The 21,000-nt window shown below is 42.0% G+C and overlaps 6 protein-coding genes across 6 annotated transcripts in view; all 6 read right to left on the bottom strand.

Annotated features, from left to right (window-relative positions):
• LOC137786987 (amine sulfotransferase-like) overlaps window positions 1-797 on the bottom strand; it is a 2,950-nt gene extending 2,153 nt beyond the window's left edge. The window contains exons 1-2 of the mRNA XM_068579152.1: window positions 656-797; window positions 362-567 (exon numbers count right to left, since the gene is read on the bottom strand). Of these exons, the coding sequence (XP_068435253.1) occupies window positions 362-567; window positions 656-797 (348 nt within the window). The remainder of the gene's footprint in view (window positions 1-361; window positions 568-655) is intronic.
• A 1,361-nt stretch (window positions 798-2,158) lies between these two features.
• Window positions 2,159-3,255, bottom strand: LOC137786975 (amine sulfotransferase-like). Its single transcript, XM_068579135.1, has 4 exons — window positions 3,135-3,255; window positions 2,796-2,890; window positions 2,519-2,690; window positions 2,159-2,431 (listed from the first exon to the last, which is right to left on the bottom strand). Exons 1-4 carry the CDS (start codon window positions 3,247-3,249, stop codon window positions 2,322-2,324), a joined length of 492 nt encoding a protein of 163 aa, XP_068435236.1. The 5' UTR covers window positions 3,250-3,255; the 3' UTR covers window positions 2,159-2,321.
• A 3,325-nt stretch (window positions 3,256-6,580) lies between these two features.
• On the bottom strand, window positions 6,581-9,194 carry LOC137786965 (amine sulfotransferase-like). Its single transcript, XM_068579122.1, has 6 exons — window positions 9,053-9,194; window positions 8,759-8,964; window positions 7,557-7,683; window positions 7,218-7,312; window positions 6,941-7,112; window positions 6,581-6,853 (listed from the first exon to the last, which is right to left on the bottom strand). Exons 1-6 carry the CDS (start codon window positions 9,192-9,194, stop codon window positions 6,744-6,746), a joined length of 852 nt encoding a protein of 283 aa, XP_068435223.1. The 3' UTR covers window positions 6,581-6,743.
• A 322-nt stretch (window positions 9,195-9,516) lies between these two features.
• Window positions 9,517-11,716, bottom strand: LOC137786951 (amine sulfotransferase-like). The gene is made up of 6 exons (XM_068579099.1): window positions 11,575-11,716; window positions 11,281-11,486; window positions 10,592-10,718; window positions 10,026-10,120; window positions 9,746-9,922; window positions 9,517-9,659 (listed from the first exon to the last, which is right to left on the bottom strand). The coding sequence occupies exons 1-6, from the start codon at window positions 11,714-11,716 to the stop codon at window positions 9,555-9,557; spliced, it is 852 nt and encodes a 283-aa protein (XP_068435200.1). The 3' UTR covers window positions 9,517-9,554.
• A 763-nt stretch (window positions 11,717-12,479) lies between these two features.
• LOC137786499 (uncharacterized) lies at window positions 12,480-15,097 on the bottom strand. Its single transcript, XM_068578408.1, has 4 exons — window positions 15,084-15,097; window positions 14,105-14,770; window positions 13,905-14,024; window positions 12,480-13,506 (listed from the first exon to the last, which is right to left on the bottom strand). The coding sequence occupies exons 1-4, from the start codon at window positions 15,095-15,097 to the stop codon at window positions 12,585-12,587; spliced, it is 1,722 nt and encodes a 573-aa protein (XP_068434509.1). The 3' UTR covers window positions 12,480-12,584.
• Window positions 15,098-16,104: 1,007 nt separating this feature from the next.
• LOC137786498 (uncharacterized) lies at window positions 16,105-19,083 on the bottom strand. Its single transcript, XM_068578407.1, has 4 exons — window positions 19,070-19,083; window positions 18,138-18,773; window positions 17,937-18,059; window positions 16,105-17,122 (listed from the first exon to the last, which is right to left on the bottom strand). The coding sequence occupies exons 1-4, from the start codon at window positions 19,081-19,083 to the stop codon at window positions 16,105-16,107; spliced, it is 1,791 nt and encodes a 596-aa protein (XP_068434508.1).
• Between the last annotated feature and the right edge of the window lie 1,917 nt (window positions 19,084-21,000).

Below are 21,000 nucleotides of genomic sequence, written 5' to 3'. Positions count from 1 at the left end.
AAGAGAAGTGAAATGTGATTGGATAAAAAACGCTGTTAAACAGGTTCTAAGAAACCATACAAGAGGCCTGAAGGAGCAGAGGAACAGATGAAGGCAGCTGTGCAATGAGAAAATAAGCTAAAAGGCAAAAATAATTATAATGCATGTAGTGTATTAGTGAAAAACAATTACATTATACAAAAGCTATACATTTTAATTGAAAAAACAAACAAACCAAAAAAAACTTAAAAAATTAGTTATACCTTTGTAATTCTGTTTAGGCCTTCCGAGAAGGCTTAAAAGGCCCAGATGGCCCGCCACTGTGTGTAATAGATAGTAAAGAGAAGCTATATGCATTTTCATACCAGTTTGCAGTACAGACCTTTGCCTTCTTGTCTTTGAGTCCCGGGGGCATGAGAGCCGGGGTGAGGTGAGAGGTGAAGAAGCGTGGAGACGGGCGGAGAGAGAAATCTTCTCGCCCCTTCGTGTATTCCAGCCACGGCATCTGCTCCAAGTTGTTTGGATATTCATTCAGACCCCCGTCCAACTCACAGATGGAGATGATGATCTGTTGAGTCCATATGGTACCTGTGGGGTCATCATACCTGCTCAGTATTTATGTTCCCAGCAGGAAAAACAAACAAAAGAAGGTAAATGTAAGAAGAGTTTGTCTCACCTGACTTTGGATACGTGACGACAAGGACGTCGCTGTCCCGAATGTCGAAGCTCTGGAGAGAATCGATGTGCTCTGCAGTTGTGAACCCGTTGACAAAGTTGTAGTTTTTGTACCTGCAGAGATTGTTGTTGATCTTCTCCATGTTTCCTCCAAATCACACTGAACCGTTGGTGAAATGTTGAAGACCAGAAAAGCCTCTCCTCTCTTAGGTGCAGCAGCTGCACTCTGGACTTTGCTCTATGTGCATGTTTTGGACTTTTTTTTTCACTCCAACTTCAATCTAATACACGGCGGTATTCAGATTCAATAAAAGACAGATTGGACAATCAAGTTTATTTGTGGTTACTGCGTCTGTTTATTTTTCCCTGGTCAGAAGTCCAAACGAATGATTATATAATACTATGGTGATGCATTTTATATCAGTTGGGTATTAACAGCTTCTGTAGACTATTCATTTTGGGGATTTCAGGGTTTCGACAACATGTTCACATCTTAAGGTCGTCTACTCCCAGATGAACTTCAGAGACATATCACCGAGTCTCTCATGAAGAAGTTGATCAACTCTTTGACTCTGAGCTGCAGTGAAGGTGTTCTTCCAGTCACCGATCTTACCTGCAATGAAGAAAAGAAAAAAAAATAGACCTAATATCCGTTTATACTTTTCTGCACAGGAGCTGCTGCGGTCGTGGTAACGTTACCTTTGCGCATGAAGTCTTTCTTCACCACTTCTTTTGGCATAAACTCATAGTTTGCTTTTAAGTCTTTCTTCATGTTCTTAAAAGTAGATTTTTCCACAACTTGCTCAATGGCTGCGTCACTCAGGTTTTTCCCTAAGAAGTTGCAGATCTTAGTTACCGCCTCCTTCAAGTCCTGGAAAAGAAAACCAAAGCCCACAAGTTTAGACGCTGGCAAATATTTTATTACAAATATAATTCTAAGTTGAGTGTTTCTAAGCCAAAAGACAACATCTTACTTGAACCATGTCCTCATAGGACAGGAAGAGGATGTTGTACTGGTCTCTCTTTGAATGCCAGTCTTTGATGTGGTCAAACCAGGAAGACGATCGAACTGTATATTTATACACAAATTGATGTATGTCATATATATATATATATATATATATATATATAATATAATATATTATATTATATATATTATATATAATATATATATATATATTATTATATATATATATATATATAATATATATACATATATATATGTATATGTATATATATATATATATATATATATATATATATATATATATATATATATATATATATATATATATATATATATAACTATATATAACAACTAACATTTGTATGTCTTGCCCCCTAGGGGTGATATATATATATATATATATATATATATATATATATATATATATATATATATATATATATATATATATATATATATATATATATATATATATATATACATATAATATTATTTTGTGTGTATTTGGTATGGTGACAAAAAAAATCAAGTTTATTTGTGGTTTCTGCATCTGTTTATTTTTCCCCGGTCAGAAGTCCAACAAAGGATTATATGATACTATGGTGATGCTTTTTACATCACTTGGACATGAACAGCTTCTGTGGACTTTTCATTTTGGGGATTTCAGGGTTTCGACAACATGTTCACATCTTAAGGTCGTCTACTCCCAGATGAACTTCAGAGACATATCACCGAGTCTCTCATGAAGAAGTTGATCAACTCTTTGACTCTGAGCTGCAGTGAAGGTGTTCTTCCAGTCACCGATCTTACCTGCAATGAAGAAAAGAAAAAAAAACTAGACCTAATATTTGTTTATACTTTCCTGCACAGGAGCTGCTGCGGTCGTGGTAACGTTACCTTTGCGCATGAAGTCTTTCTTCACTGCTTCTTTTGGCAAAAACTCATAGTTTGCTTTTGAGTCTTTCTTCATGTTGTTAAAAGTAGATTTTTCCACAACTTGCTCAATGGCTGCGTCACTCAGGCTTTTCCCTAAGAAGTTGCAGATCTTAGTTACCACCTCCTTCAAGTCCTAGAAGAGAAAACCAAAGCCCACAAGTTTAGACGCTGGCAAATATTTTATTAGTAATAGAATGTTTTCAAGAACAAACGGAGATGCTGCACAACCACGTCTTACCAGAACCATGTCCTCATAGGACAGGAAGAGGATGTTGTACTGGTCTCTCTTTGAATGCCAGACCCTGATGTGGTCAAACCAGGACGACCCTCCCACTGAATATTTATACACAAAGAGATGTATGTCACAGGAGCCGAACACTAAAGAACCACACGGTACAAACAATAGTGCACACGACTGGACGGACAAAGTGATTAAAAACACTGCAGTATGTCATATTACACACACACCAAATAAATGAAGGAAATACAATTCAAAGTTCTTTCCAATCATTCTGTTATTTCCTTATCATGATCAGATGGTTATCATCTTCTAGATTCTCCCGTTGAGCTTCCTTACCCTTTCCTGACAGATACTCCTCAAGAAAGCCATCAAAACTCTTGGGTGTCTCCATGAAGGTGCTGTTACAGTTGAAGTGGAAATAGGAGACGATGTTGTCCTTTGGATTCCGCATCACGTAGATAATCTGAAATAATCAGCCCAGATATAAAGTTGCACCATTCTCTCCATGCCAAAATGTTTTATATTATTATCTGTATGCACTTTGTGTTGTGCATGACATACATGTTTTTCAACTCCTTTGTATGTTTATCACATGCTGAGAAATTGACAATAAAGACGACTTTTTTTTACTTTTGACTTGTCTAAGTAAAACATCTGAATACTTCTTGCATCACTAATTTATCATGGAATGTTTTTAGTATCTTTTTAATCTTTTAGATCAAACTTTAATAGTTCAACGGCAATACTGAGACAAAAATAGGGTTTATACGTGGAATCAGTGGCGGGCCGTGGGATTCAGACGTAGGCCTTCAATGAGTGCCGTATAGTCCACATCACGGGCGGACTGGGAGGAAAAAGTGTCCCTGGAGGTACTGCCACAGACCGACACACTGGTGTTCATATAGTCCACCACACGGCTCCACCACGAGCATACGGCGCGAGGGGACGCTCCATACCGGCGGTGCGGCACTAAGGACAGTGCGCACCGATGGACAGTCCCGTCGGGAGCAGGGGGCCGCGTTCCTTCTCGGCCGGCAGAGAAGTCACAGCAAGCACATCATCCACGGCCCCGGGAAGCGACGAGGTCCGGGCACGGGCGCTCTAAAGCACACGGCCGTCGCTGGCGTGCCACCTTTCAGCCAAAGCCTTTCCAAGCCGACCTAGAGCCGGTCGCGGCGCACCACAGTGGAGGAAATGCGCGCGGCGAGGGCCAGCACAGCAAAGGGAGAGCACAACTCTGTCGGGTCAAGAACAATGCATGTTGTCCAAATCTATCCAACAAAACCGCAACACTGACCCTGCACATTGTAGGCATGACATTGCAGCACAGCTGCGTTGGCAACAACCTCGCGGGGAGAAGCACCAGCAGCCCCAGGTGTAGCAGCAACTACAGCAGCTTGTTTATGTTTAAATATGACTGCAAATGTAAAGCATTTTACTCACCAGACGCACATAAACATCCGTGGTGAAGGGGTCATCAGTAAATCCTGAGATTCTAGGTTCTAGGTTTGAGATGGTAGCTACACTGACCAATCACAGCGCATGTTAATGGTCACGCGGGCCCTGTGACCAATCACATGTCTAGGGTCTCGCGAAGGCCCTTCCATGTATTTTAACCAGGCTATTTTTACATAGATGAAGAGAAGTGAAATGTGATTGGATAAAAAACGCTGTTAAACAGGTTCTAAGAAACCATACAAGAGGCCTGAAGGAGCAGAGGAACAGATGAAGGCAGCTGTGCAATGAGAAAATAAGCTAAAAGGCAAAAATAATTATAATGCATGTAGTGTATTAGTGAAAAACAATTACATTATACAAAAGCTATACATTTTAATTGAAAAAACAAACAAACCAAAAAAAACTTAAAAAATTAGTTATACCTTTGTAATTCTGTTTAGGCCTTCCGAGAAGGCTTAAAAGGCCCAGATGGCCCGCCACTGTGTGTAATAGATAGTAAAGAGAAGCTATATGCATTTTCATACCAGTTTGCAGTACAGACCTTTGCCTTCTTGTCTTTGAGTCCCGGGGGCATGAGAGCCGGGGTGAGGTGAGAGGTGAAGAAGCGTGGAGACGGGCGGAGAGAGAAATCTTCTCGCCCCTTCGTGTATTCCAGCCACGGCATCTGCTCCAAGTTGTTTGGATATTCATTCAGACCCCCGTCCAACTCACAGATGGAGATGATGATCTGTTGAGTCCATATGGTACCTGTGGGGTCATCATACCTGCTCAGTATTTATGTTCCCAGCAGGAAAAACAAACAAAAGAAGGTAAATGTAAGAAGAGTTTGTCTCACCTGACTTTGGATACGTGACGACAAGGACGTCGCTGTCCCGAATGTCGAAGCTCTGGAGGGAATCGATGTGCTCTGCAGTTGTGAACCCGTTGACAAAGTTGTAGTTTTTGTACCTGCAGAGATTGTTGTTGATCTTCTCCATGTTTCCTCCAAATCACACTGGACCGTTGGTGAAATGTTGAAGACCAGAAAAGCCTCTCCTCTCTCAGGTGCAGCAGCTGCACTCTGGACTTTGCTCTATGTGCATGTTTTGGACTTTTTTTTTCACTCCAACTTCAATCTAATACACGGCGGTATTCAGATTCAATAAAAGACAGATTGGACAAACAAGTTTATTTGTGGTTTCTGCGTCTGTTTATTTTTCCCTGGTCAGAAGTCCAAACGAATGATTATATAATACTATGGTGATGCATTTTATATCAGTTGGGTATTAACAGCTTCTGTAGACTATTCATTTTGGGGATTTCAGGGTTTCGACAACATGTTCACATCTTAAGGTCGTCTACTCCCAGATGAACTTCAGAGACATATCACCGAGTCTCTCATGAAGAAGTTGATCAACTCTTTGACTCTGAGTTGCAGTGAGGGTGGTTTTCCATTCACTGATCTTACCTGCAATGAAGAAAAGAAAAAAAAATAGACCTAATATCCGTTTATACTTTTCTGCACAGGAGCTGCTGCGGTCGTGGTAACGTTACCTTTGCGCATGAAGTCTTTCTTCACCACTTCTTTTGGCATAAACTCATAGTTTGCTTTTAAGTCTTTCTTCATGTTCTTAAAAGTAGATTTTTCCACAACTTGCTCAATGGCTGCGTCACTCAGGTTTTTCCCTAAGAAGTTGCAGATCTTAGTTACCGCCTCCTTCAAGTCCTGTAAAAGAAAACCAAAGCCCACAAGTTTAGACGCTGGCAAATATTTTATTACAAATATAATTCTAAGTTGAGTGTTTCTAAGCCAAAAGACAACATCTTACTTGAACCATGTCCTCATAGGACAGGAAGAGGATGTTGTACTGGTCTCTCTTTGAATGCCAGTCTTTGATGTGGTCAAACCAGGAAGACGATCGAACTGTATATTTATACACAAATTGATGTATGTCATATATATATATATATATATATATATATAATATAATATATTATATTATATATATTATATATAATATATATATATATATTATTATATATATATATATATATAATATATATACATATATATATGTATATGTATATATATATATATATATATATATATATATATATATATATATATATATATATATATATATATATATATATATATATATAACTATATATAACAACTAACATTTGTATGTCTTGCCCCCTAGGGGTGATATATATATATATATATATATATATATATATATATATATATATATATATATATATATATATATATATATATATATATACATATAATATTATTTTGTGTGTATTTGGTATGGTGACAAAAAAAATCAAGTTTATTTGTGGTTTCTGCATCTGTTTATTTTTCCCCGGTCAGAAGTCCAACAAAGGATTATATGATACTATGGTGATGCTTTTTACATCACTTGGACATGAACAGCTTCTGTGGACTTTTCATTTTGGGGATTTCAGGGTTTCGACAACATGTTCACATCTTAAGGTCGTCTACTCCCAGATGAACTTCAGAGACATATCACCGAGTCTCTCATGAAGAAGTTGATCAACTCTTTGACTCTGAGCTGCAGTGAAGGTGTTCTTCCAGTCACCGATCTTACCTGCAATGAAGAAAAGAAAAAAAAACTAGACCTAATATCCGTTTATACTTTTCTGCACAGGAGCTGCTGCGGTCGTGGTAACGTTACCTTTGCGCATGAAGTCTTTCTTCACTGCTTCTTTTGGCAAAAACTCATAGTTTGCTTTTGAGTCTTTCTTCATGTTGTTAAAAGTAGATTTTTCCACAACTTGCTCAATGGCTGCGTCACTCAGGCTTTTCCCTAAGAAGTTGCAGATCTTAGTTACCACCTCCTTCAAGTCCTAGAAGAGAAAACCAAAGCCCACAAGTTTAGACGCTGGCAAATATTTTATTAGTAATAGAATGTTTTCAAGAACAAACGGAGATGCTGCACAACCACGTCTTACCAGAACCATGTCCTCATAGGACAGGAAGAGGATGTTGTACTGGTCTCTCTTTGAATGCCAGACCCTGATGTGGTCAAACCAGGACGACCCTCCCACTGAATATTTATACACAAAGAGATGTATGTCACAGGAGCCGAACACTAAAGAACCACACGGTACAAACAATAGTGCACACGACTGGACGGACAAAGTGATTAAAAACACTGCAGTATGTCATATTACACACACACCAAATAAATGAAGGAAATACAATTCAAAGTTCTTTCCAATCATTCTGTTATTTCCTTATCATGATCAGATGGTTATCATCTTCTAGATTCTCCCGTTGAGCTTCCTTACCCTTTCCTGACAGATACTCCTCAAGAAAGCCATCAAAACTCTTGGGTGTCTCCATGAAGGTGCTGTTACAGTTGAAGTGGAAATAGGAGACGATGTTGTCCTTTGGATTCCGCATCACGTAGATAATCTGAAATAATCAGCCCAGATATAAAGTTGCACCATTCTCTCCATGCCAAAATGTTTTATATTATTATCTGTATGCACTTTGTGTTGTGCATGACATACATGTTTTTCAACTCCTTTGTATGTTTATCACATGCTGAGAAATTGACAATAAAGACGACTTTTTTTTACTTTTGACTTGTCTAAGTAAAACATCTGAATACTTCTTGCATCACTAATTTATCATGGAATGTTTTTAGTATCTTTTTAATCTTTTAGATCAAACTTTAATAGTTCAACGGCAATACTGAGACAAAAATAGGGTTTATACGTGGAATCAGTGGCGGGCCGTGGGATTCAGACGTAGGCCTTCAATGAGTGCCGTATAGTCCACATCACGGGCGGACTGGGAGGAAAAAGTGTCCCTGGAGGTACTGCCACAGACCGACACAGTTACCACCTCCGTAGGGTGGTAACTGTTCATATAGTCCACCACACGGCTCCACCACGAGCATACGGCGCGAGGGGACGCTCCATACCGGCGGTGCGGCACTAAGGACAGTGCGCACCGATGGACAGTCCCGTCGGGAGCAGGGGGCCGCGTTCCTTCTCGGCCGGCAGAGAAGTCACAGCAAGCACATCATCCACGGCCCCGGGAAGCGACGAGGTCCGGGCACGGGCGCTCTAAAGCACACGGCCGTCGCTGGCGTGCCACCTTTCAGCCAAAGCCTTTCCAAGCCGACCTAGAGCCGGTCGATTGGATAAAAAACGCTGTTAAACAGGTTCTAAGAAACCATACAAGAGGCCTGAAGGAGCAGAGGAACAGATGAAGGCAGCTGTGCAATGAGAAAATAAGCTAAAAGGCAAAAATAATTATAATGCATGTAGTGTATTAGTGAAAAACAATTACATTATACAAAAGCTATACATTTTAATTGAAAAAACAAACAAACCAAAAAAAACTTAAAAAATTAGTTATACCTTTGTAATTCTGTTTAGGCCTTCCGAGAAGGCTTAAAAGGCCCAGATGGCCCGCCACTGTGTGTAATAGATAGTAAAGAGAAGCTATATGCATTTTCATACCAGTTTGCAGTACAGACCTTTGCCTTCTTGTCTTTGAGTCCCGGGGGCATGAGAGCCGGGGTGAGGTGAGAGGTGAAGAAGCGTGGAGACGGGCGGAGAGAGAAATCTTCTCGCCCCTTCGTGTATTCCAGCCACGGCATCTGCTCCAAGTTGTTTGGATATTCATTCAGACCCCCGTCCAACTCACAGATGGAGATGATGATCTGTTGAGTCCATATGGTACCTGTGGGGTCATCATACCTGCTCAGTATTTATGTTCCCAGCAGGAAAAACAAACAAAAGAAGGTAAATGTAAGAAGAGTTTGTCTCACCTGACTTTGGATACGTGACGACAAGGACGTCGCTGTCCCGAATGTCGAAGCTCTGGAGGGAATCGATGTGCTCTGCAGTTGTGAACCCGTTGACAAAGTTGTAGTTTTTGTACCTGCAGAGATTGTTGTTGATCTTCTCCATGTTTCCTCCAAATCACACTGAACCGTTGGTGAAATGTTGAAGACCAGAAAAGCCTCTCCTCTCTTAGGTGCAGCAGCTGCACTCTGGACTTTGCTCTATGTGCATGTTTTGGACTTTTTTTTTCACTCCAACTTCAATCTAATACACGGCGGTATTCAGATTCAATAAAAGACAGATTGGACAAACAAGTTTATTTGTGGTTTCTGCGTCTGTTTATTTTTCCCTGGTCAGAAGTCCAAACGAATGATTATATAATACTATGGTGATGCATTTTATATCAGTTGGGTATTAACAGCTTCTGTAGACTATTCATTTTGGGGATTTCAGGGTTTCGACAACATGTTCACATCTTAAGGTCGTCTACTCCCAGATGAACTTCAGAGACATATCACCGAGTCTCTCATGAAGAAGTTGATCAACTCTTTGACTCTGAGTTGCAGTGAGGGTGGTTTTCCATTCACTGATCTTACCTGCAATGAAGAAAAGAAAAAAAAATAGACCTAATATCCGTTTATACTTTTCTGCACAGGAGCTGCTGCGGTCGTGGTAACGTTACCTTTGCGCATGAAGTCTTTCTTCACCACTTCTTTTGGCATAAACTCATAGTTTGCTTTTAAGTCTTTCTTCATGTTCTTAAAAGTAGATTTTTCCACAACTTGCTCAATGGCTGCGTCACTCAGGTTTTTCCCTAAGAAGTTGCAGATCTTAGTTACCGCCTCCTTCAAGTCCTGGAAAAGAAAACCAAAGCCCACAAGTTTAGACGCTGGCAAATATTTTATTACAAATATAATTCTAAGTTGAGTGTTTCTAAGCCAAAAGACAACATCTTACTTGAACCATGTCCTCATAGGACAGGAAGAGGATGTTGTACTGGTCTCTCTTTGAATGCCAGTCTTTGATGTGGTCAAACCAGGAAGACGATCGAACTGTATATTTATACACAAATTGATGTATGTCACAGCAGTCGAAGACAAAAGAACCACAAAATTCAAACATTAGTGCAAAATCAGCAGTACAAAAATATGATGTAGCCTGTAACAGAAAAGTCTTAAGTATACTGCTCCATAAAATGTAATTCAAACGTCATGTCAGTTTGGACCACTTTCTTCAGATCCATCCCACTTGTCATCGAGGGTATTCCCATTGTTGCACAAGTAATGTCTTCCCCGCCTTGTGTCTCTACTGAGGTTTGTCAGGCCCGACGTATCTTCAATATTTGCTTCTTCTTGGAATTGCCATTTTTCACTATTCTTTTCCAGAACACAAATCAACATAACTATATATCACCAGGGCATTACAATCCCATACAAGGGCTGGCTAAATGCATTAAAGAAATCAACATTTGAGATCTCACGATCACGATCATCTTCCAGATTTCTGCCGTTGAGCTTCCTTACCCTCTCCCGACAGATACTGCTCAAAGAAGTCATCAAAGCTCTTGGGCGTCTCCAGGTGGCCGCTGTTAGTGCTGAAGTGGAAATAGGAGACGATGTTGTCCTTTGGATTCCGCATCACGTAGATAATCTGACAGAAAAAAAGAGACCACTGAGTTTTGGTTAAAAACAAAAAAAATCAAGTTTGTACCTAATAAGGAAATCGTTGATTAAAAATGTTTTTCCTGACAGACCTGAAATTTAACAAAGCTAAATTTGTTAAGAATGTGTCTATTTGCCCTATTTATTTGGCCAGTCTGACGAGGAATGGATGTTAAATTTGATAAATTTGAAGTTTTGTTAATGTTTCTCCGCAGCCTCTCCTTTCTTTTCGAGAAGTCCGGACATAAATTGGGAAGACTAGCTTCACACAGGGCCCCGATTGTTCCTGGAGATAATCATTGAAGAGGGCCACTGATAAACACTTCAGCATTTACAGAGCTGACTGTGTTTAACAAGTCAAAAAAGTCTCGCTTCAGAACTTCAGATTCTTGTTTCACAATATCACAGCTTCCCGTATGCACAACAAGGTTTTTCAACCGTAGGGATTATCAGCTACGACGTCCAGGATTTTGTCTCCCACGTTAGAGATCATATCCATCGGAAAGCAGAGTATTTTGGTATTCTTGTTGCAGATCGTTTGCAGTACTGACCTTTGCCTTCTTGTCCTTGAGTCCCGGGGGCATGAGAGCCGGGGTGAGGTGAGAGGTGAAGAGGCGTGGAGACGGGCGTATGGCGTAATCTTCTCGCCCCTCTGTGTACTCCAGCCACGGCATCTGCTCCAAGTTGTTTGGATATTCATTCAGACCCCCGTCCAACTCACAGATGGAGATGATAATCTGTTGAGTCCATATGGTACCTGTGGGGTCGTCATACCTGCTCAGTATTTATGTTCCCAGCAGAAAAAAACAACAAAAGAAGGTAAACGTAAGAAGAGTTTGTCTCACCTGACTTTGGATACGTGACGAGGAGGATGTCGCTGTCTCGAATGTCGAAGCTCTGGAGGGAATCGATGTGCTCTGGAGTTGTGAGACCGAGGCTAAATATGTGGTTTTTGTACTTGTAGAGATGGTCGGTGATCTTCTCCATGTTTCCTCTGAATCACACAGAACACTTGAAGAAATGTTGAAGACTGAATGTTGGACTCTGGACTTTGCTTCACATGCATTTTGTTGGCTACTTCCTGTCTCGACCTACATCACAGCTGTAGGTAGACACTGCCACCAACTGCAAGCTTGACATATAACAGTGATGAGGTTTTAATGTCAATGCTGAGCATGTTTCCCTCACAGAAGCATAACTTTAAATGTCATGTGTAAGCGAGCTCATGTCTGTAAACCTCATGTGTAATATTTCTTTTTAATCATGCTATGGTGTTATTACTTGAAACAGGCTTGTGCAAATCAGTGGTTTTGATGAAAATATCCTTTCTACCTTTGTTTTATTAAATTAATGAACAGACCACATTATAAAATAGTTGGAAGAAATCTCTTTATTAACTGTAAAAATTCGAATGATGTACAGAAAATGATTTTGCCTTTGCTCCTTTTTATATACATGTTATATGAAGGAAGTCTGACTGTCCTAAAGTTAGATACATGTCTTTATTTGCAGTTCTTTCGTTGTGGAATCAAAGCATTGCAACAAAAACACTTTGCAAAGACAAGCAGGTACCTCAACTGACACCTTGACTTTATAAATCCGGTTTTAGTTTAGTTTCCAGTGTTGAATGACTGAAGCAGAAAAGGCATCTTTAAAGCATAACGCCATATAATATGCTCTGATCTCATTTATAACTGATTATATAGCAAAAGCACACATTGAATCATTGTAAATTGCAGAAAATGGCAGTTCTAGTAAGTAGCTTGGTATTTCTATCTTACAATCATTCTTCAAATGTATAAATTCAATCAATTCGTTCACTATCTACATCGTTGGTCTCTCATTCTTTCTTCGTCTACCTCTCTGGATAAAATGGCGTCTCCATGGCGGCTTTGGCTCTCTCTGATGTCGGCAGACCTTTGAGCAGGAAGTCGTAGATCTTCTGCCACGAGTGCATCTCCGAGTGCCAGAGAGCGGCTCTGGCTCTGATGAACTGTGACAATTCATGTTCGCAGCCTTTGGCCAAACTGACGCTGTCTTTGCAGACGAAGAAGACATCCAGGCCGACGAAGAGCGCATTGAGCCCGATGAGGCCGGCCCTGGCCGACTTGGAGAAAGCAAGAGACCCTTTGACTGCTGCCTGGCCGATATCGGGGAGATCTGCCGCCACCTTGGGCACGTTGCGTAATGCGTTCCCTTCCTGCAGTGCCACTTTGCCCGCACTGACAGCCAGCTCTTCACTTTTGAACATCTTAGCGACATCGACGAGCGAATCGATACCCTTTCCAATAGCGCCAGCGTTACAAAGCACCTTGCTTACTCCCAGAACCACATCCACTGGGTTCGTTTCCATCTTGGTGATCTGATCCAGACAATCCTGCAGACTCTGCACGTCCTCCATGAAGCTCTGGAAGATCTCACCGACTTTCTTTTGATGTTTACGGTTCACGCTGATCTCCGTGGCAGTGGTGACCGCGCTGTTGACTCCGCTGGTGATTCCCAGCCCCAACCCGGTCATCGTCAGAATTAGAGACGTTCCAAGTGTGACCGGGATTAATGCCAAGCCGACAATGGAGAGCACACCTCCAGCTGCCCCCACTGAGCTGCCGGCCACGCTAGAGATCTTTGCCCCCCTGTTCATCCTGTCGAGCTGGACGGCGTTCTCCTCCAGCTCGGTGAGAGACTGCAGCATCCTGTCCTGTCGCTCTTTGAACTGACTGATGAAGCCAGAACACTTCCCCTGAAACAAGAACACCGTCTGGAAGCTCTGGTTCATCCTGACGAATAGCAGAGAAGACATTAGCAAAGAAACAAGATGACTCATCTCAGAAGGTTAGCATGTTACTGTAAATATTGGCTTTAGGATCTGGTTCTTTTTCATCATTTTCTTTAGTTACAGTACATTGAGTCTACCAGTGGCGGGCCGTGGGTTTCAGACTTAGGCTTTCAATGAGTGGATCTTGGCTGACCGACTTCACCAGCCTAACCCACGCGGTAAAATAGTTATAACTTTGTGATTCTGTTTAGGCCTTCAGAGAAGACTTAGAAGGACCTGACGGCCCGCCACTAGAGTCTACAGAGACGCTGCTGTTTCTTAAGCTCCTATTCAACTTTGTGTTTTTCTTGTTTTATTTGTATCCACACTGCAAAATAACCCGACATGGTTAACGCTCACCTGATTTCATCAAGCTCATTAATTTGAGAAATCATCTTTTGTACGTCATCTTCAGACAAATCCACATCAAGGTCCACCAGGGATTCATCGTTCATCTTCAAGGAAAAGTCACTGAAGGAGCTGTTACAACACACAAGTACATGTTTTATAACAGATGTTTATTTAGCTAATGTGTATAATATTCTGAAACGTCTCTTTACCTTTTCTCTAAGCTCCCACAGATGTTGCCGGTGGTCTTAATGTATTCGTTCAGCTGATACGACAGCACCTCCACATTCTTCAGCTTGGGAAGGAAGAAGGCGTTTGCGTCTCTTTTAAACTCGAGGAGGACAGGGCAGATTATCCGTGCAGCAGCGATGACAAACTGAACGTCTTCAGGGCTGATCCCCTCTGGCAGTCGGAGCACCTGATTCTCCGGCGTGAACACATGCTTCGAGGTGACCGCCAGATTCTCCACCGCATCCAGAAAGGAGTCCAGCTTCTCCAGACCTCCCAGAGTGTCCTTCAGCACAGCAGCCAGCTCTTCCTCCAGCTCTGCACGCCGGCTGTCTGCAGTCACCTGGGTGGCTTTGCTCTTCATGTATTCCACAAAGGCCTTGAATTTCGTCTCTGACTGGGTGACATGGTCCATGCTTAGGTCGATGTTGTCGGCCCTGTCTTTGATGTCCATCATCATTTCCAGCTCCGTCTCCCTCCTGAGCATCCATTTCTGGCTCCTCTCACAGAATTCTCTCACTGTGGTGATGTAAAGGAGGGTGTCGCTGATGTAGCAGCACAAGGCCTCCTGAAGCTCCTGTCTACAACACAAAACACCATCCAGTTTGTGAAAGTCCAAAACTGATTCAAACTCAAGTGGAGCTCTGCATCTCCAGAGGGAAACAACATACTGAAGTTGAGCCGACAGGAGCAGGAAATGACAACAGAGATGCACTAAATGACCTCAAAAGACACTAAATGACCTCAAAGAGACATCAAAGGACATCTAAGAGGCACTAAATGACCTCAAAGAGAAACTAAATAACCTTAAAGGGACAACAAATTACCTCAGAGAGACCACTCAAAAGTATCAACATCTTTTTAAACTTTTACGTTTACAGATCTCCTAAACACACCTACTGTCTCCTGGAGGCTTTCCGGTCTCTTTTTGTGCAAAAGTAGCTCAAATCTGTAAACTCTTACCTCGCAGCAGACATGTTTCTCCTCTCGGTCTTCTGTCTTCAGCTCCTCCGGTTATTACCTGTCTGGTTAATAACATGTAAACAGATCTTTCACGTGGTTACATCAGCAAATCAGTCGCTGACTGACTGCTAATACTCGTCATCTGACCGGTTAATCGGGAGTTTTTTGTTCCTTTCTCCACATCATCATCAGTCCACATAGAGCTCAACCAGCGCAGTCACCTGAGTTTTGTTTTCCTCTCCAGAGTTTAAGGAGTGAAGCAGTGTAACTTGCAGGACCGGTTACATTCTTGCGTGATGTAGTTATCTGCAGCAGCGTAACAGCGTCCTCCAGTGGCGTATCGGGACTTTGAATCTAAACTTTTCTATTTTTGCTTGAATGTAAAATGTGAAAGTAATAAATAATACTTCTTGAAATGGCTTCATTTGGATGTAGCGAGAAACCTTCATGATATGACCCACTTAAACACACACACACACACACACACACACACACACACACACACACACACACACACACACACACACAAACGAAAAGGCCAAATAAACATTAAAAAGTGACCTGCAACTAACACAAAAGAGCTGTAATGGTGTGAATGTACTGATCGTGTATTTATACAAACAAAACTAGCATTAATAGAGCCATTGTTTTTAGGATTAACAAAAAAACACATTTAATTTCAATTTTGTATTTATTCATTTCAACTTTTTATAATTATCTTTTTTAAAAATCAAATTTGTATTCATTTGTGCAAGAAAAATATGCAGATTTAATTATTTATACACGATAAAAAATAGCTTACAGATTGTACAGAATGTAATTTACATAATGATGTTGCTCCCATTTCATTTCACAGTAATTCCAACTCAACGATTAAAATAGTAATTATATTTTCAGCAGTAGTGTCATGTTTTAAAACAGGTTTAATAAACGGTTCCTGCGTTCAATGAATTGGTTCACGCCACGAGGAGAACAGCTGATTACATTTTGATGATGTTGGATGCAGTGAGTTGATCATCGTCTACTGTGTCACACACGACTTTTTCTCTTCTTTTTCATTCACTTCATCAAACAAAATGTTCTTTTCTGTTTCTCCGCATTTCTTCGTCTCCCTCTCTGGATAAAATGGCGTCTCCAGGGCGGCTTTGTTCTTCTCTGATGTCGGCAGACCTTTGAGCAGGAAGTCGTAGATCTTCTGCCACGAGTCCATCTCCGAGTGCCAGAGAGCGGCTCTGGCTCTGATGGACTGTGACGCTTCAGTTTTGTGGCCTTTGGCCAAACTGACGCTGTCTTTGCAGATGAAGATGACATCCAGGCCGATGAAGAGCGCATTGAGCCCGATGAGGCCGGCCCTGGCCGACTTGGAGAAGGCAACAGACCCTTTGACTGCCGCCTGGCCGATATCGGGGAGATCTCCCGCCACCCTGGGCACGTTGCGCAACACTTTCCCTTCCTGCAGTGCCACTTTGCCCACACTGACAGCCAGCTCTTCACTTTTCAATATCTGAGCAGCTGAGGCGACATCGACGAGTGAATCAATACCCTTTCCATTAGCGCCAGCTTCAAAAAGCACCTCGCTTACTACCAGATCCACATCCACTGGGTTCGTTTCCATCTTGGTGATCTGATCCAGACAATCCTGCAGACTCTGCACGTCCTCCTTGAAGCTCTGGAAGATCTCAGTGACTTTCTTTTGATGTTTACGGTTTACACCGATCTCCGTGGCAGTGGTGACCGCGCTGTTGACTCCGCTGGTGATACCCATCCCCACCCCGGTCGCCGTCAGAATTAGAGACGTTCCAAGTGTGACCGGGATTAATGCCAAGCCGACAATGGAGAGCACACCTCCAGCTGCCCCCACTGAGCTGCCGGCCACGCTGGAGATCTTTGCCCCCGTGTTCATCCTGTCGAGCTGGACGGCGTTCTCCTCCAGCTCGGTGAGAGACTGCAGCATCCTGTCCCGTCGCTCTTCAAACTGACTGATGAAGCCAGAATACTGCTCCTGAAACAAGAACACCGTCCGGAAGCTCTGGTTCATCCTGACGAAGAGGAGAGAAGATATTAGCAAAGAAACAAGATGACTCATCTCAGAAGGTTAGCATGTTACTGTAAATATTGGCTTTAGGATCTGGTTCTGTTTCGAAGCAACAAGAATCAAAAAAATCAACATGAATAAATAAGAAGTGGCTAGAATCTCCTGAAATAAATGAAAATTTAGATTTTAACTGCTGGAGAAGAACTATAATCCAAGTATTCACTTCCTCATAGAAATCATGGAAAATCTGTAAGTTTTTTTGTCATTGAAGTAATGATTTTCTTCAGTTACAGTAACATTGAGTCTACCAGTGGCGGGCCACGGGTTTCAGACTTAAGCCTTCAATGAATGCCCTATTGTTCACATCAAGGGGCCGACTGGGGGGAAAAATGTCCCTGCAGTTACTGTCACAGACCGAAACCTCTCACTACACAGCATATACATACAGTCCACCATGTGTGGACCCACTCCGAGCAATTCAATGTATAAAAGAGTAACATAATCAGTATTTCACTCAACAGACACACATAACCCTCCGTGTGAAAGGGGTAATCAGTAAATCTTCAGATTCTAGCTTCTAGGTTTGAGACGCTAGCTTCACTGACTAATCACAGCGCATGTTAATGGTCACGCGGGCCCTCAACGTTCAGGGTCTCACAAAGGCCTTTTATGTATTTTAACCAGACTAATCTCACATTGAGGAAGACAGGTGATATGTGATTAGATGCTGCTGTTTCTCAAGCTCCTATTCAACTTTGTGTTTTTCTTGTTTTACTTGTATCCAAACTGCAACATAACCCGACATGGTTAACGCTTACCTGATTTCATCAAGCTCAGTAATTTGAGAAAGTATCTTTTGTATGTCATCTTCAGACACATCCACATTACGGTCCACCAGGGATTCATCGTTCATCTCCATGGAAAAGTCACCGAGGGAGGTGCTACAAGACACAAGTACATGTTTTATAACAGACGTTTATTTAGCAAAATGTGCATTATATTCTGAAACGTCTCTTTACCTGTTCTCTAACTTCCCACAGATGTTGCGGGTGGTCTTAATGTATTCGTTCAGCTGATACGACAGCGCCTCCACATTCTTCATCTTGGGAAGGAAGAAGGCGTTTGCGTCTCTTTTAAACTCGAGGAGGACAGGGCAGATTGTCCGTGCAGCTTTGATGACACACTGAACGTCTTCAGGGCTGATCCCCTCTGGCAGATGGAGCGCATGGTTCTTCGGCGTGAACACATGCTTCGAGGTGACCGCCAGATACTCCACCGCATCCAGAAAGGAGTCCAGCTTCTCCAGACCTCCCAGAGTGTCCTTCAGCACAGCAGCCAGCTCTTTCTCCAGCTCTGCACGCCGGCTGTCTGCAGTCACCTTGGTGGCTTTGCTCTTCATGTATTCACGAAAGGCCTTCAATTTCTTCTCCGACTGGGTGACATGGTCCATGCTTAGGTCGATGTTGTCGGCCCTGTCTTTGATGTCCATCATCTTTTCCAGCTCCGTCTCCCTCCTGAGCATCCATTTCTGGCTCCTCTTACAGAATTCTCTCACTGTGGTGATGTAAAGGAGGGTGTCGCTGATGTAGCAGCACAAGGCCTCCTGAAGCTCCTGTCTGCAACACAAAACACCATCCAGTTTGTGAAGTCCAAAACTGATTCAAACTCAAGTGGAGCTCTGCATCTCCAGAGGGAAACAACATTCTGAAGTTGAGCCGACAGGAGCACTAAGTGACCTCAAAGAGACACTAAATGACCTCAAAGAGACACTAAATAACCTTAAAGAGAAACTAAATTTCCACAAAGAGACCACTCGAAAGTATTAACATCTTTATAAACTATTGTTTTGCGTTTTGGATTCACAGATCTGTCCCCTAAACACACGTACTGTTTCCTGGAGGCTTTCCGGTCTCTTTTTGTGCAAAAGTAGCTCAAATCTGTAAACTCTTACCTCGCAGCAGACATGTTTCTCCTCTCGGTCTTCTGTCTTCAGCTCCTCCGGTTATTACCTGTCTGGTTAATAAGATATAAACAGATCTTTCCTGCGGCTAGATCAGCAAATCAGTCGCTGACTGAGCGGCCGATCAGGAGGTTTTTGTACCTTTCTCCTTATCATCATCATCATCATCATCATCATCATCATCATCATCATCATCATCAGTCCACGTATTTGCTCAACCAACGCAGTCACCTGAGTTTTGTTTTCCTCTACAGAGTTTAAGGGGTGAAGCAGTGTAACTTGCAGGACCGGTTACATTCTCACGTGATGTAGTTATCTGCAGCAGCCCCATTCAGTGGCGTATCGCGTCTTTAAATCTAAACTTTTCTATTTTTGCTTGAATGTAAAATGTGAAAGTAATAAATAATACTTCTTGAAGCAGCGAAGAAGCAGCGAAAAACCTTCATGAGATGACCCACATCAACACACAGACACACACACACACACACACACACACACACGCCAATCACACGCAAACGAAAAAAATTAAAAAGTAACCTGCAACTGGCACAGAAGAGCTGTAATGGTGTATTTGTACTGATCGTGTATTTATAAAAACAAAACCAGCACAATAATAGAGCCATTGTTTTTGGATTAACAAGTTATTTATTTGTGCAAAAGAGATGTTGCAGATTGAATTATACATACACAATAATAAAGAGCATACAGACTGTACAGGATGTAATATGCATAATAATTCCTTTTACAGAAATAAAACAGTAATTCTATTTTTCAGTAGTGGTTTAATTAATACGTAATAAGTGCTAAATGAAACACACACACACACACACACACACACACACACACACACACACACACACACACACACTCACACACACTTTGTCATGAACAGCTCATTAAGAATTCCTCAAAGAGACATCTTGATGTTTGGTGTACCATACATGACTTTTATAATTATCTTTTTTTTTTAATCAAATTTGTATTTATTCGTTTGTGCAAGCAAAAGAAGCTTTTTTCAGTGCCTTCAAACAAATTGCCGCTGCCCTGCATTGGCCAAAGGAAGTTTGGCCTCTGCTACTGCAATGCAAGTTGGTTGGGAAGGCCAAAGAGACAACGTTTTCGTCGCCTGAGGAAATCTCATCTCAAACGTTTGTTGAGTTTGCTAGAAAAAAGGGGATACTTTTTGATAGATGGTGTCTAGCCAGCAAAGCTACTGACTTTAGCTCACTCCGGGAACTGATGTTGCTGTAGGAATTCAGGAACTGTGCTCCAGAGCGGACAATGGAGTACTTGAATGAACAGAAGGCCACAACCTTGCAGGAAGCGGCCGTCCTGGTAGAAGACTTTGCCCTGACATACAAGAGCGTCTTTGCGGGAAAGCGGGAGATGGTTACTCATGACAGTACACTACAAAGTGATGACTTTACTCCTCAGCATTCGTAAGGGGCTTTTGCCAGCCCAAAGTCAGACAAGCAGTGTTTATATTGCCACAGAACCGGTCATGTAATCAGTGAGTGTCTGACTCTCAAGCGCAAACAGCAGCCTCGACCAGTGATGCAGGCCAAGAGTATTGGGTTAATAAAAACGGTTACTCGTCCTGAATACCCAGAAACACCTGGTAGGCCTGAAGAAGCCTTTTATCTTTCCTGTTGTAGTTTCATTTACAGGAGTTGTTGAAGACCAGCGGCCGGTGAAGATACTGAGAGACACTGGCGGTTCCCGGTCCTTCATCCTCGCTGACCTTCTGCCGTTCAGTACTGAGACCTCCTGTGAAGCTCCGCGCCAGTATGGGGTATTGAGATGGGTTACGTACCCGCACCTCTACATCGTGTTCATGTCCGATCAGATTTAATCTCTGGGTTCTTTGATGTTGCAGTGCGCGACTCATTCCCTATACCTGGGGTTGAGTTCATTATGGGAAA

The sequence above is a fragment of the Clinocottus analis genome, unplaced genomic scaffold (assembly GCF_023055335.1).
Source record: "Clinocottus analis isolate CAN_PGR_092001 unplaced genomic scaffold, fCliAna1.0.p SCAF_16, whole genome shotgun sequence".
Classification (NCBI taxonomy): domain Eukaryota; kingdom Metazoa; phylum Chordata; class Actinopteri; order Perciformes; family Cottidae; genus Clinocottus; species Clinocottus analis.
Note: the sequence above shows the minus strand (reverse complement) of the source record. Positions and strands in the feature narration are given on the sequence as shown.